The 16,234-nt window shown below is 40.1% G+C and overlaps 2 protein-coding genes across 2 annotated transcripts in view; one reads left to right on the forward strand and one right to left on the reverse strand.

Moving 5' to 3' along the window:
• The window catches only part of NRIP1 (nuclear receptor interacting protein 1), a 91,828-nt gene extending 76,233 nt beyond the window's left edge, over positions 1 to 15,595 (reverse strand). The window contains exon 1 of the mRNA XM_056135432.1: positions 15,373 to 15,595. The gene's annotated coding sequence lies outside the window, so the exon portion shown is untranslated. The remainder of the gene's footprint in view (positions 1 to 15,372) is intronic.
• On the forward strand, positions 14,436 to 16,234 carry LOC130043179 (basic proline-rich protein-like). The gene is made up of 3 exons (XM_056135464.1): positions 14,436 to 14,735; positions 14,881 to 15,690; positions 15,902 to 16,234. Exons 1-3 carry the CDS (start codon positions 14,436 to 14,438, stop codon positions 16,232 to 16,234), a joined length of 1,443 nt encoding a protein of 480 aa, XP_055991439.1.

Genomic DNA, 16,234 nt, shown 5'->3' on the forward strand with positions numbered 1-16,234 from the left:
CTCAAATAACATGTAAAACTGAGCGATGTGTCTTTGGTGCTAAGGAAAGGCCAAAAATGAATCCATAAAAGCAAGAGTATCTAGGGCAGGCAATATCTCCACTTGAAACACCTGCTACAGAACATGCTAATTCACAAAATTACTCTTCCTGTCTCACCTGTTCCCCACCCATCTGCATTCAACTCCATAAAGAACAGTTATCCCCTATTATAAAACAGTTGACGGTTAAAACAATGAGCCAACGAAGAAAGTACAATATTCTATAACTGACATTTACTGCACTGGCCTTGGACTTCTTAATCTTTACCAGACGGGCACACAAATCAATCCATCAGCTCATAAAGGTGTGCTTTTTTAACCTCTAAAACAGATGGGATTGGCCAGAAGTGTCTGGCATGTCAAACTGCTAATCACGGCTGCCCTTTGCACAAAATAACCCACTTAAGTTGAGGCATGGTTGCACTGTAACCGACATTAGTCTGTGGGAAACCCATTTAACTGTCACACACTCCTGCCACTCCTGCTCTCCCTTAATTAAGCCTAATGCCTTATGCTTTGACCTTTTGTTCTAGCCTATTAACCCTATCTAGTACAAGTTCAATTATGTTAAACTAAAAACTTTGCTGTAAAATATTAAATGTCTAGCTCAAAAAAATCATAAGCAACATCCTCCCAACCTTAACACTATACATCCTGCTACTCATTGGACGCAACAGTGAAACTTCACTTTTGGAGTGATACTGAGTTTCAAGAGTCAAGAGGAACCAAATTATCATTCTCGTCAACTTCCCTTGTTTTACAGAGAAAACTGGGGCCAGGAAACATGAAACAAACCACCCATTTCACAGCTAGACATTAATACCGATTCAAATCTCTACTCTTTATTCTTCACGGTATCTCTAATTAATATCTAAACTACCCAGCATTGTCAATAATACTAATATTTTCACTACGGATTATTACCTTTCACTAGCCTTTAGATTACACTACATATATGGCATCAAAAAAACACAGTCAAGCTTTTGAATTTTCCCTTTCCTCTCCAAAACTTTCTATATCACATATAGTATAGAAAGCCAGTTAGTGTGTGTGTGATTTGTGTGTGTCGTGTGTATATGAGGGAGTGGGCCACACCCAGTAAATACTCAGTTGCTTCTTCTGGATCTGCGCTCAGGGATCACTCCTGGAGGTGCTCAAAATGCTAATGTGGTGTCAGAGATCATGTTAGCCAAGTGCCGCCTTAACCCCAGTACTATGTCTCCAATCCCTTTCCTTTTAAAAAATAACAACAGGGATCCAGTAAAACTAAATTCTGCAACATTCACAAGGCAACATTCACAATGTACATGTACTTTTTTTATTCTTTCCTGTTTTCTTAAGTATTCAATAAAGAGACTAATCTTTAAAAACCTCTTTGGTGCAGTGACTTTGTACATCAAAACCACAAATATTAACACTTTTGTAACCATGTTACCTAAACTACATTAGAGCTTTTAAAACTTCAATCTTTTTTTTTTAAGATTGCTACTCATAGTTACCAGAAAAGAAAAATCCTTTAAAATTACTGTAAAACAACAACGTATATATATATTCTATTATTATAAGGATATCTTAGTTTCAGTATAGTGTTATTATCATTCCATTGACTTAGCCACACAACTAGATTTGTGGGAGGTTGTTTTATTTCCTTTTGTTTTTATTACTCTCATTTGGACAAATATAATAATTTAACAATCAATAACAAAATAAAAGTTGGATTCCTGTGACTTAGGTAAAAAATTGGATTTCAAATTCCGAAAGATATAAATGTAGATGTTCTATAGTTCACACCAATGAAAAATCAATAAAATTTTAATTGAAGTTTTTGATATCTTTGATGTCGACTGTCCAAAGACCTATTTTTACCTATTTTTTTTTACCTATTTTCAGTATTTACCAATACTGTCTTTTTTTTTTTTTGGCTTTTAGCAACCTGGAACCTCACAAGCAAAAATGTCATTAAATGGAACATGTAATAATTTTCAACAAAACAATCATTCAGAATTATCACAAATGGTGAACATCTTCAATGACAGATTTTATTACTACATAAGGAGTGAAAGGACTGTAACGTAAGAATCTAAAAACTCAAGGCACAGTGCATTCATGTTAGTAGAATGGTGCCCCTGAAGCAGAGGTTTCCAAACTTCCTTGGCCTATATCCTCCATTTCAGAAAATAATTTAATCACTCTATGATTCTCTGGAAATCAAATTTCTTTAAGCAAGCAAAGTGCACCCAACTACATGGGTGTACCTCTCCACACACAAACTGATATCATTCCAGTGCCTCCCAGAGGACAGGATCACCCACTTTGCAGAAAACCTGTTTCAAGTGATATCTCTTAGAGTTATCAGGTGGAACATATGCAAATATATGTTAAATATCAAAAACATGATAGATGAGTAGTCAAAGCTAAAACAAATACTTGTAGGGGCCAGAGAGATAGAAAGGGCAGAATTTTTGCCTTGTATGTGGTCAACCAAGGTTTGACTTCGGGATCTTTGTATCCCAAAACACCACCAAGCATGATACCTGAGTGCACAGCAGTAAGCCTTAAGCACCGACAGTGTGCCCACACAACAAAGCAATAATAAATAAGACAAATACTTGACCAGGGTCAATTCTAGAAAACAAGATTCAGTGTCCACCTATTTTCATACACACAATAAAGGATAACAATTTTAAGTGAGAAATCATGCCTAATTTCAAATCAGTTCACAAAATTTTGAATTAAGCTTAGGTCTTTGCTGAGAAATTCAAGGGCATTCACACTAAAATATAGAATTTTATTTAAGACTGACACTTAAGAACAACAAAATGAAAAGACAGTTCACATGAAGATACACATAAGTGAGCGTTGCTGAAAACACAAACTCAGATACATCATGAAAGTAATAAATGTGCTTATTTTCCTTTTACTTGGGACAATAATTCCATTAGCCTGATAACTTTCTGTTTTAAAATTGTATGAATACATAGAAACACATGAATTATCAAAGATGTTTTTCATGTTTAGAAGACAGATGCTTCCAAGCATGCATAGAGTTAAAAAAAAAATCTTAACAAAGCAAGACACTGGGTTAAATCTGTCAAAAGATTAAGAGCATTTGCTAAATCTCAAAACTACAAATACAAATACTCAAGTTATCTACACATTTTAATTAGCCTTTATTTGGCCTAAAAACTGCCTACAAACAGAAGTTCCTCCACTGATTTTTAATTGTTAGCATAAAACCTTCTGAGTTTTATTAAAAATTATTTTTTCTTTGCTGACAATACTATCCACTTAGTTGAATGTGTCTGAGCAAATCAGATGATTAATCTACTGTGAACAGCAAATTCAAAGTTTTCCAATGTAACCAAAGAATTTAACATAAGTAAATTCTATAACTTATAGGCTTATGAATTATTAAGTTATTCTCTGTATCTTCTAACTCTGTATCTTCTAATTTAACTCTAGACATGAGAGCTTTAGACAGTCCACCTACCCTAGTAATCAAATCCAATGCACTTAAATGTGTGAACTAGTAGATCCTGTGGTTATTAGAAGAGCTAAGGCAACTGCTGCCTACAAAGGCTCTAGACATATGTGTTTCATTTCCTTAAAAAAACTAAAGCTGACCCCAAAGGTTTCTATTGAATATTTTCTAATATAAATTGTGTATTTTTTATTTAAAAAATTACAAAATAATTTCAAGTGCCATGTATTTATGGCACCAACAATTTAACTCATAATTATTATTCCTGGGAAGATGATTAATTTTGAGAAAGGAGTTATCTCTTTCAGAAGTCCTAATCTAAACAAAGGGAGGAATGCAGAAAAGCATCTATTATGCATAAGTCAAGCATACTAATTATTAGCCATTACATATGAAAACAAAATCTCCATTCTTGACCCTAAAAGGGCAGATTTTACCAATAGCTGTGACTGAAACAATTCATTTACACAAGTCCTTTATGTACCAGGCACCTAGAGCACCAAGAACACATTCATGAATAAGCTCCCATTCACAGCATTTACTATTACTGAGGGAGACAGACATGACATAAGCCTGACTATTATAATCAAAGGGTAAAAGGACTGAAAAAATCTGATCTTGCTGGAGACCCTGAAATTGTAGTGAGCATCTCCCTTCTGTTGTCTAGGGTATCGTTTGACAACAGTCCTTACCAATTTGCTTCACACCAAGGTAGGAAAATGCTCTGTCAGGTGCCCACATAAATGTATATGAATAGGTTTTACTTCTTTCTTGTTCTTCCTAGAGGAGGTGAAGTAAGGTGTACTTATTAAAGGGCATATTATCACCGTAAGTTCACAGAGAGTCCTCTGGTTTTAATTTGTACCTTTTCACAGTATCATACTGGATTGGGGTTCATAACCTCTACAGTATGCTCTGCTTGATCCAAAAGACTCAATGATGCCATGTTTGAAAAATCTTATAACATTTACTCTTCAGTAACAGCATTGGTTTATAACTGATCATACTACATCAAAATCAAAGGTACTTGCCTACACATATAAGTTCCTCTACTGATTTTTAATAGCTAGAATTCAAAATGCACATAAACATGTAGAAACAAAACACAGATACAACCCTTCACTGAAAAATGAAAAAGTTCTTGCAAAACTATCAATCTAAAAAGTGTTCCAACTACTAGAGTATCAAATGAATTGCAACTGTTCTGAATACCATATCGACTCATTTCTATTTTTTTTCCAACTGATGTACTAGCAGTTTACATTATGCAGTTTCTGGGAGTTGGCTATACACCACTGTATGTGTATAATTCTATGCAATCCCACCAGCAAAGAGCCAACACCACCCAACAAAAAAATGCCCCTCTGTGCATCCCTTTCACCACCCCTATCCCTTCTTCCTTTGGTAACAGTTCAGTTCATGTTGTTGTATGTTACCAATTTGATTTTCTCCAGTTATTTATACCCCACTTATGAGTGAGACCATCATGTAATTGTCTTTCACTTCCTTCTCTCACTCAGCAAAATCACCTCAAGATTCAACCATTTTGTCCTAGGCCACAGCTTCATCAAGTGAACATTTAGATCTGATTCTATGCTTGAGCTTTTGTGAATAACACTACTATAACACAAAAGTGCGAACAACTTTTCAACTTTGTGTTTTCATATCTTTCAGATAAATACCTAGGAGAGGTATTGCTATAAAGGCAATATTTAAATACTCTGGAAAGAAAAGGGGCTACAAACACAGGGTGACATATACACAGCTGGCTCCTTCTTAGGCCACCCTAGAGTTAGCCCAGTCCATAGTTATGACTGGTCCTTCATAGGGTTAGCTTGCACTTCACAGCCAGATCTCTCACCAAAGGTTATTAACTACTTCCACATATAAGACCCTCTTTCTGAAGTTGCCTAGCAAAAACAAAAAACCAGAAGTGTAAAATAAATCAAAACTTGACTTCTCATTCTGAACTGCTAGCTGACAACCTCCTCTATAAAATGCAGTCAATAAATGTTTTGAAAATTCAACAAGATAGTGGATTATGAAAGTATGGCATATATACAACAGAAAACTATGCAGCTGCAAGGAACAATGAAATACGCAATTTGCTGCAACCTGAACATAAGTGAAGTAAGCCAGAAGGAGGACAAACACAGGATGATCTCACTTAAATGCTGAAATGCGGTATGTAGAATAACCGAACAAATAAATGCAACATATAAAGGGAAGATCCCTTCCTTAACCTCCAGAGTACAGGAAGGATGACAAGAAAGAAATGGAAGGGGGAGTGGTAGAAGGGAGTAGGAAGAGGCACGAAGTAAGAAGAATGGGCAGGGGTCAAGAGCCTGAAGTACATCAGTGCTGTAAAGGAGTGGTACAGTTATGTATCTGAGCCACAGAGTTAACCACTAAAAAGATGAGATTCAAACTACAACAACCAAATTTAAAAAATGTGCCTGCCAAGATGGCACACTGGGTGGGTGAGAGGCAATCTGGAAAATTAGTGAAAGGAAATTGACACTCATGGTGAGACTAGTGCTAGGCCACTGTGTATCTAAAACTCAACTACTGATAACTTATTAAGTCAGTTATTAAACAAAATTCCAAAAAAAGTCAGGTAAATGCTTTAATATTAGGCAAGCTTCCTCTGTAAATGACTAGTTTGAAAATGAGAAAGTATGACCAACAAGTGTAATCCTGAGCATCTAAAACTTTTATCAAATTCTCTTCTATTCTGAAAATTTGAGGATTCTAAGAAATTACTTCTGTTTGTGATAGTCAATGCAACAGAAATCAAGTTAAAACAAGTAGGAAAAAGAAAAACAGATGAAAACATTGCTTTCTTTTGGGTCAAAAATTACTAGGTTAGGCAAAAGTTTAAGAATAGGATGATGGGGGTGGGAGGGATATTATCCATGGTGGTGGAAAATGGGCACTGATGGAGGGATGGGTATCTGATCATTGTATAATTGAAACCAAAGCACAAAAAATTGTAAATCTACAACTTTAAAAAATAAAATAAAATAAAGGGAAAAAAAACAGAAAAAAAAAAGAATAGGACGATGATAACAAAGCTAACAATGTATTGCTTTAATTCAGCTTCAATAAAGCCTAATATGGGGCCAGAAAGATAGAACAGTGGGTAGGGTACTTGCCTTGCATGTAGCTAACCTGAGTTAAATCTGACATCCCACATGGTCCCCTGAGCACAGCCAGGCACAATTCCTGAGTGCATTTCCAGCAGTAACCCCTGAGCATCACTGGGTGTGGCCCAAAAGCAAAAGCAAAAAAAATAAAATAAGAATGCCCAATACTCTGTGGTGGGAGGAGAAATAGATGCCAAATAAATTCTTCCATTTTCAATACCTCAAGTCAAGAAAATGAAGTATTTTCCTTAAAAAATTTTAAAGCACAGATGGGTGAGGGAAATAACTTAAGAATGTATTTGAAACCCAGATTCTCCCCCAGATTATTCAAGTAGATCCTCCTATTGCATCAAATACAATAAATTCTCTTAATAAAAAAGATCATAGTAAAATATTCCTTTGCAGATTTTATGCAAAACCTTTAATCTAGTATTTATTTGGCAATTCAAACTCCAAAGCACATTAGAAAATATTATGCACAGGAGTCCTACTATTCATCCTTGCATCCCCAATATCTTTCCAATCTGACTATCTTCTAGAGTACTGGAAACCACTAAGTTCAAAATTCTATAAATTTTAAATGAGGCAAGTAAAAAGAAGTGGAAAGATTTATACGTCCACCTCCCATAGCTTTAGGGAGAAAAGCAGATGACGCATGTGCACTTAAAAATACACTATGTATCACAAACCTTATTACCTCAATATTTAACTTTACATTGTCTACTCCACCAAAATGTGGTAGTTTTCCTAATAGTCAACCCCAAAATAATGTTCATCTTAATTCATATTCCTTCCAATAAAATTCACAAATTGCTAACTTCCTCTTTGTCTTACAAAGACCAGTTTATTGGCAACAGCACAGTCTTCAGTCTTTAATATAATTAGGGAGTGTGTGAATACGTGGGGGGAAGGAGGGGAGAAATGAAAGGAGAGATGGGTGTGAATGTGTGTGCAGGGCAATTTTGAAAAGTTAAGAACCATAATAGTCAACAAGAGTTTTAAATTTTTATCCAGAAAGATTATGGCTCAGAATGTGCTACAACTGCTCTTTGAAGTGGACAAATATAATTAGCCTTGGGAATAGTCAGATTAATACCATGACAAACTATTTTAATGAGTTATATCAAGAAACACAGTTGCTTTCTCTGCCTCAAAGAACACTGCTGCCGCAACATTGTGATTTGTCTCTTAAGGACTAGCTAGCTAACACTGGAAAGAGCCTACACAGCTGTCCCTGGCGACTACATTTCCCTCTGTGCAAGACAGGAGGCTCTTTCTGAGAACCAAAATCAAGTGCAGTAGACTCCCCAAATCAGAAACGGGTCTTCCTAGTGAGAATGCTTTTTGGGAATCCAAATAAATGTTTGAGTTCTCTAGCCATCAAGTTGGGAGCAGGGTTTGTGGCGACTTTCTAAAAAGATGGAAATTAAGTCTCAGAGAAAAATAAAATAACATAAACCAAATTTTTTGTGTGACCTCAGGCTAGTTATTCAGCTATCAGACTAGGTTTCCATATTTGCAAGGGGAGAAGGGGAACTCACACTGGTTATAATTACCTGAGGATCTGTGAAGTGGTCACATGCATATTGCCTAGTACAAAGCAGGTACCCCTCTTCCTCTTCCTTTCTCTGCTCCACCACCCAACAAAAGAAAAGGCAAAGGCAAGTAAACAACTCTTTCATATTTCAAGTTTCTTGCCCAATTATGTTTTCTCCTGTGAAAGGCACAGGCCTGCAATCTACTGTTTACTGTCAGCAACTGTAGATGCTGATATACAGTCAGAAATCAGAAATCAAATTTAACCCCGTTCCACAGACAGTACAGATGTTACCCAGGGAGAGCAGAGAACTTTCATTTTATTTCTGTCATACACTGATTTAGTAAAAGAAACTAAGCTAGAAAAGTATGAGCTGGATAACAAAAGAGAATACTTTTAAAATAAGTTTTTCAAAAAAAGTCAAAGCTGAGCTTACAAGACCCACTGTATAAATATTCCCTTCAGGGGGAAAAACTGCAATTGTGATTATTTCATTTTGGGACTAAGTTTTCATCCTGTTTTGACATGTATCATATGTCTTCAAGTACTTTTTCTTGATGTCACCCTTTCCTCTGCCTCCTCCCTTTCTTCTCTTGTTTTTCACTTGTTTCTTTTCTAGTTGCAAAAATCTACCACCCTATGCAGGTTATAATAAACTCATACATCAAAAATTAAAAATAGCTGTGAAACTGTGTTCTTCACTAATCAGTAACGATCCCTCAAATATTAGATTCCTAACAATTTCTATATAGATTTATCAAGAAAAGTCCCATTTTTCCCTCAGCTTCTAATCCTCAAACACTGTCGTTACTTGTCAAGCTTTCTTATATAGCCACTATGTCACAACAATTTTACATTTAAGATTGCATACAAACACACTTTCCTGTATTACTATTGCTATATTAACCATCATAACGTTTTAAATGCAGTAACATATTTAATTCATCATAAACAACAGCAAACTCAAAAATTGTAAATAGTGGATTGCATAGCTAAAATGTTACAAGCTTCCTCTCTTAAGTACCTCAAGTAAATCCCCTGACTTTTACTTAGTACCCTCACACAACTGGCAAAGAATGCAAAAATAAAATAAGGAAAGTTGCCTACAATGATACAAACTACAAACTCCTTGGATTCCAAGTTGTCCTCAATCCATTAGCAAATTATAGGTTCCAAAACAAGGAGTAGCCCTATAATTTAACAGGTGACTGAAAATGACTTTCTTAATTAGAAGTCCAAGGGTGAGAAACTCCATTCCACCAAACTCCTAAATAAACACTAACATCAGGTCAATCACACTGCCCTGGTCCGTTGGTATCTTAGGCTGATGACTCAAATTCCCAGCAGGCTTCTTGTTTAATATTTCTTGAAACTCTAAGCTTAGTCACACAGTGACCTGGAATTTAAGGCAAATAATGGTCTCTTCCTTCCATCGTTCATGATATTTCTTGCTAAAATGACACAAAGTTAAAGAGGCAGGATGGGCTTTAATTTTGAATTTTTACTCCGAGTATACAAAGTAAAAAAAAAAAAAATTCTGGGGACAGTGAATTATGCCTGCTTTGAATTTCAAACACAACTATTAACCATGTCAGAGAAGTAATTCAATGTCTGAGTTTCTTTACAACGTATTTTTTTAAAAAAGGTAACTTTATTTATCGAAAAAAAGGAAGGAAAAATAAAGAAAAAGGGGAAGTGGAAATGGAGGGTGAGAGGATAAGAATGAGAAGAAGGATAGGATGATGGCTGGTGAATGAACAATAGATGGATGGAGAGATAAACAGATGAACTTAGAAGTGAAATGATAATATAAGCATCTCCCTATTCAGTTTCAACATATTCTGAACTTCTTCAACATATTTCAATCAAAAAACAAATAAAATAATCTAGAAGTTTAGCAACAGACAATTATGCAAGGCATATTCTTCAAAAATAAAAAATAGTACAGCTTTTAAAAAATATCTTCACACAACTGAGTAAAAACAGAGAAATCATTTTCTATTCCAAAGAATGACTTTCTAATTTTCAACAGTCTTCAAATCTTCTTGTCATTATTCTTTGACTTCTAGGCTAAATGATACCCTAGTATGGTTCATGATTTTCATGATTATTAATTTTAACAAAATCTTAACACCAAAGTAAAATGTCATCACATTTACTTTTCATGTTCCTGTACTTCTCAATGTTTTATGAACTTAAGTTATCATATATTTCAAGTGTACAGACAACCTAAAGTACTGTGGCTTGTAATGCTTCATTTAAAATATTTGCAAATCAATGGAAGATCAATCTGAATTGTAATGTTTATAATGTAGTGTATACTAGAACAATGACAATTAGTATAATGTCCTATTTATATCAAAACCTATGTTATGATAAGTAAAACTATACTTAATCCCTATAACAACATAAAAGGAAAATTCAGTTATAAATGAACTCTAAATACTCAAAATCTATCACACTGAACACTAAATTTCAAGGAACAAAAAACAGCAGATGGGCCCTTACATTAAAATTTGCAAATAAATCCTGACAAGGCTTCGGAGGCCTCTTTAAGCTCCAATTCTCCCTACACTTGAGTCACACAATAACATGACTAAACAAAACATTCTTTCTGTATTTATTTACATTCTCCATCAGAAATAGTATGAAAGTCTCCAGTTCAAAACGCAAATTTCACCACTTTGTTTTCCATGTTTAATAAGACCCTTGGAAAAATAAGATCTTCAAAAGTAATCTAATATTAACTCATTGTGTTCCAATTTTCATGAAACTAAGCTTCTATTATGGCATCTAATCGGTACCACAAAGTCCAGTTTAAATATATTTAAGAGACACTCAAAAGCAAAGAATGCAAATGTACAAAGGGAGAACTTGTCATTTCTCCTTCTCAAACAATCACTATTTATATAATATTGCTGCTCTCATTTAAGAGAATCCATTATCATCAGCAATTCATGTTCCTGCTTCAGCATCAGAGGAAAACAGGATACAGAAACAAGATCCATTTACTTTTTGCTCATTCCGACCTCTGGACACAATCCTTAATTCTGTTTCCTGGCCTGCTCCATCTTTTGACACTCTTGATTTTTACCTTCTTCAGTTCTGACTATCACTCTGTTGTTAGATTTTCTATTTTTTTATGTTATCTAAATACTATAGGAGGCTCATGATAGTCCCCTGAAAAACCTGCAACTTGACCAGTTTAATCCATATACTCAAAGTTACAATCCTGAAAGACTCACCCCATAATTTGTTGCAACAGTTCCTTTTACTTTTCTAGAGCAATCATAAGTTTCTTTTCATAAAAATATTTCAGCTGGAAGTCAAAGATACAGAGGGCTTTGTTATAACAGCTAACCCTTTGTTTTTGTTTTTGTTTTTTTTAACCAAATCTTCATCTGTGTAACAATAAATCATATTAAAACCAAAAGCACAACTCATCCTGATGTATCAGCCCCAAAAAGGGGAAAATGGAAAAAGCTTAAGAGTAAAGAAACTTCAAGAGTAGTGAAACCCCACCACAGCCAAGAAGGCTACAAATAACTACAATCTTCATGGAGAAAAAAACATCCAAGGACAGAGAAGCTATTTATTTAAGGAAGAGTGAAGAGAGTGAGAAAGCAACGGAGAGACATAGCACAAACACATAAACTAAAACTACTTTATTTCTATTAACCTAACACTTTAAACACACTAATATCAAGCAAACGAAGGATTAAAATGCAAAACTAAAACTATGGTAATTTCTGAGTTTTTCTTTGAAAAAATTAAGATTTTTTTAAACAGATGTTGGCAGAATTATCTTTGAACAGTTATTATTTTACAGAACAATTCTTAAAACAGGAGATCAAATTTTCCTAAAGGTCTTAAAGTTTTGGCATACCTAGTTCCTTTGACATCCTCTATCCAAAGCCATTCTAACTTAAAATTACATCTACGTCATCATCTTCTAGCACTGGTTTGCAATGGAATCTGTACAATTCATAATAACCTTCATTCTCCCTCATTTTTCAAGAGTCAGGGAAGACTTATTTCTTTACCTCCCTATGTTCCATTCTTCCATTCCACTGATATATTTTGCCTCTCCTGTCACCTTCATAAAACTCTGCTTTCAGATGAGTTAAATCCTTGTAGTTTTGCTCAATGTTCAAAAATGGTGATGTTTGACAGAATTAATACAGTGCTCTAGTTCTCTCTGTTCAACTGGTATTTAATTAAAGATCTAGGAGGGCATCTTTCCCACAGGTTACTCCACTTAAAGAAGCAACATTACTTATTCCAGAGACAATGAGATAAACTACAAGGCAACAAAGTCAGCTTCCTAAAACACCCCATTTAACAGATTATTCCCTATGTGCACTACCCACAAGGCAGATTAATTTACTTCTCACTGCTAATCAACAAACTACTTTCTCTCTCACCTTACCAGTTTACAGTATTTAGGAGAGTTGAAACACTGTTACATTTCTGTATCCCTGCCTGTGTTTAATCAGGATTGCAAATAGTCAGAACCTTGTCCTTTCATTTCTGTGCTATTTTTTTAAAATCTCTGGAAACAATGTAGAAAATTTTAAAACAGAGGAGCTACCTTAGGGCACAGACAACTCCCAGTTAGAAGTTCTTCTGAATTAATATCTTTTGGAGAAGAGCCCACTCAACTTAAATATAGTCATTATTTACAATTCTAAAGTTAGCCTGGATAATTTAAATTGGCATTTTCTATTACACACAAATCATTATCTTGGATGAATGTTTAAAAAGACAACAGTTCTTAATTTTTTTGGCTATAAAAGACCCACAAGAGGCAAGTCATTTTAGGCAAACTTCAGTAGCAATAAACCAACAAACTGACTCTAGGTGGTGGTATAGGTTATTTTTTGTCATGATGTTTTGCTCTTAAAACTGTAGGAGAGACAGGGCCTTTACCCTCGCTTACAGACACTTCTTTACTGCTTAACTTGCAATATTTTAAGAGTATTAAAATGGCTAAAACTCAAGGTCTGCAGCCTTTGGAAATGCATGAAAGAAGTGGTTCAAAGTCAAATGCTACTTGTAGTCTTTAAACCAACCTAGAGTTTACCTCAAAAGCACTATAGAGAATACATCCATAAAATCAACAATGAGCAACTCTCATTAAAAAAAAAATCTACATATACATACACACGTCTATTTAACTCAAGCCCCTAAGGTACTGTCAGGGTTAAATACAGAAAGATCTGTGTATGAAACACACTCGAATAACAATGGGAAAGCCTCCACCTAGGAGCCATTCCCTTGACTGATTTCTTCTTTGTCTCTAGGAACTAATTCCAGGCAGAGAAAAGTTATTACTGGTGATGAAGCCACTACTCTCTGATCCAGCTAAACCCAATTGTTATTACCAAATCACTGGACAAAAGCAGAGCAACTTACTTAGATGTTGAAAAACATTTCATCATACCCACACGTAGGTGCCAGGCAGACGAAGCACCATTTAGTTTTGTGTGTTTTTTTAAAGGCGCGGGGGGGGGGGGGGGGGGGGGCGCACTTATTTTAGCGTCTTTCCAACAAAGGTAGCAAACCAGTGACTCTACACTGATTAATCACATCAGGAAAACGTCGCCCACTTGCTGAAACCCACGATTCAACTAACAACGGTTCAGAACTTGAAGGAAAATAAAAATGAATTACCCAAAACGCTCATTTCACTTCACCAGCCCATTCTCCCCGCTCCATGGAAAGAACATTCATCACCTTACAACCCGACAGCCGTTCTTTAACTTTGGACCCCGACAGACGGCTTTCCCTTACTCGGGAGACCGTTTTGTTCCCCGCACCACCTTGCATTTAATCATTGACGTTCCCAGAGACAAACTCCAACTCAGTTGCACCTGGAGTTAAAAGTCCCGGGCAGCTCGGAACGTCCCGCTCCCCCCACCGGCCCCGAACACACACACCCACCAAAGAAACTGTCGTATTTAAAATGTATGTGTGTGTATAAAATATATGTGTATATACACACACACACATACATTTATACATATATATGTAGTTTTGATTACAAAGGCATCAAGTACTTTCTCCCGCTCTCTCACTATCTTCCTAAGCACTCTGTCCCGCGAGGGGAGAGGCTTTGGAGAAACTCCGGTCCGGCTCCCGAGATCAACATGTGTCCCCGAACTCCCAGCCCGGGTCTGCCTCGAAGACACAGTCGATTCCTTTGTTCCTTCGGACGCGACACCAACTCGGGATGCAAAGTGGGAAAGTCCTCGGGGAAAGGCGGGAGGGGTGGCAGCGCGATGCCGGGGAACCCCTCCGGGAAACAACTCCCCCACCTCCTACCACCACCAACATATTACACACAGAGACACAGACCTGCTGGGAGTTACGGGTCCCCAGGGAGCCACCAAAGTCTCCCCGAACTCCCCGGAGGACTTCCGCGGGGTGCGCCCCGCCAAGGGAGCCCGACGTCAGGCTCCGGGAGATTCAAGGGACCGCTCAGGCCTTCGTGACCCAACAAGTCTGGTTCACGGGACGAGCACTGACGGCAGTGGGTGTGTGTGTCTGTGTGTTGATGTGCGTGTGTGTGTGTGTGCGCGCGCGCGCGCGGGGCGGGGGGAGGGGGTGTCGCAGATCGCCCGAGGGAGCCGTCCCCTAGCCCGACTCACTTTCCCGGGCGCTGGAATCCGGGCCAGTGGCGGGGAGCAGCGGCCGGCGCCGCCCCGGACGCCCCGGGCAGCGCGACCCACGGCAGCGCGGAGAGGAGCGCCTGGGACGCGGGCCGCGGGGCCCGGCGCACGGGCGGGCAACTACCCCTTCCCTCCCCGCCAACACGGCGGGCGGCCGCCCCTTCGGGTCTCCTTCCCTCCCCGCGGACAGACGCGGAGCGGACCGGGAGCCCCGAGCCAACTCCACAACTTGCCGGACCCCGCGGAGGGGGAGACCCGGAGCCCGCGGGGCAGGCGGGCTCTGCCCGGAAACGCCGGGCAGACTCCCCCGGCGGCCGCGCGCGCGCCCCGCCGCCCCGACGCCCCCCGCGGCCCTGCCCGCCCACGCCGCCGCCCACGCCGCGGGCCGAGCCCCGAGGCCGCTTCCGGCAGCGCCGCCGGCCGCCCCCACCGAGAAACCCACACCCCCCCCACCCCCTACTCAGCTCCAGGCGGCCGCCGCCGCCGCCAGCAACTCACCCGAGGCCGCCGCGCCGCCGCGCCCGGCTCCGTCCGCGTCCCTCGGCCGCCCGCGCTTCCCTCGGCGCGCCCGGGCGGGCTCTCCCCGCGGCCGGCAGCGCTGCCCAGCCCCGGACGCGAGGCCACAGGCGGGCGCGCGCGCGGGCGTCAGGGCCGGCTCGTCCCTCCGCCTCGACCGCCGCCGCCTCTTCCACCTCCTCCTTCGCCGCCGCCTCCTCCCGCTCCTCCCGCGCCTCCTCCCCGGCCGCCGCCGCCGCCGCCGCCGCCGCCTCCCGAGTTCGGGGCTCTGCTGCAATGTCTGCGAGGCGGACTCGGAGCGCCCCGCGCGCCGCCCGCCCGCCCGCAGCCGCGCTCCTCCCCCCGCCCCGGCGGCCGCGGCTCGGTCCCTCCCCTCGCCGCCCCACGCCAAGCCCCGCGCTCCGGCCAAGTTTCTTAACCCTTTTCTTGCACACACACACACACACACGCACACACACATACACACATACACATACACACACGTCTCCCCTTCCTCCCCCCACCCTCCCAGCCCCAGCGCCTATTGTCGCCGGGGACGGCCAGCGGCGAGCAGCTCGGGGGCCCGCGCTTTCCCGTGCTGGGGGGCTCGGAGCATCCCTCCTCTCCCGCGGCTCCCGTCAACACCGCTTCCTCCACCACCACCACCACGGCCGAGGGGAAGGGGGGTCTCGACGCGGGCTGCAGGCCAGGGGCAGCTCGGAGGGGAGAGGTGGCGACGTCAGGCTTCCCGGTCGCCCCGCTCCCGGCTGTCCAGCCGCCCCCGATCGCCGAAGGTGCCTGGACAGCTCCTCCGGGGGAGGGGGGGGGGGATGTTCTGGGGAGGGGTTTGGATAAAGCGGGGTGA

This window comes from Sorex fumeus, unplaced genomic scaffold (assembly GCF_029834395.1).
Source record: "Sorex fumeus unplaced genomic scaffold, SorFum_2.1 ptg000115l, whole genome shotgun sequence".
NCBI lineage: Eukaryota > Metazoa > Chordata > Mammalia > Eulipotyphla > Soricidae > Sorex > Sorex fumeus.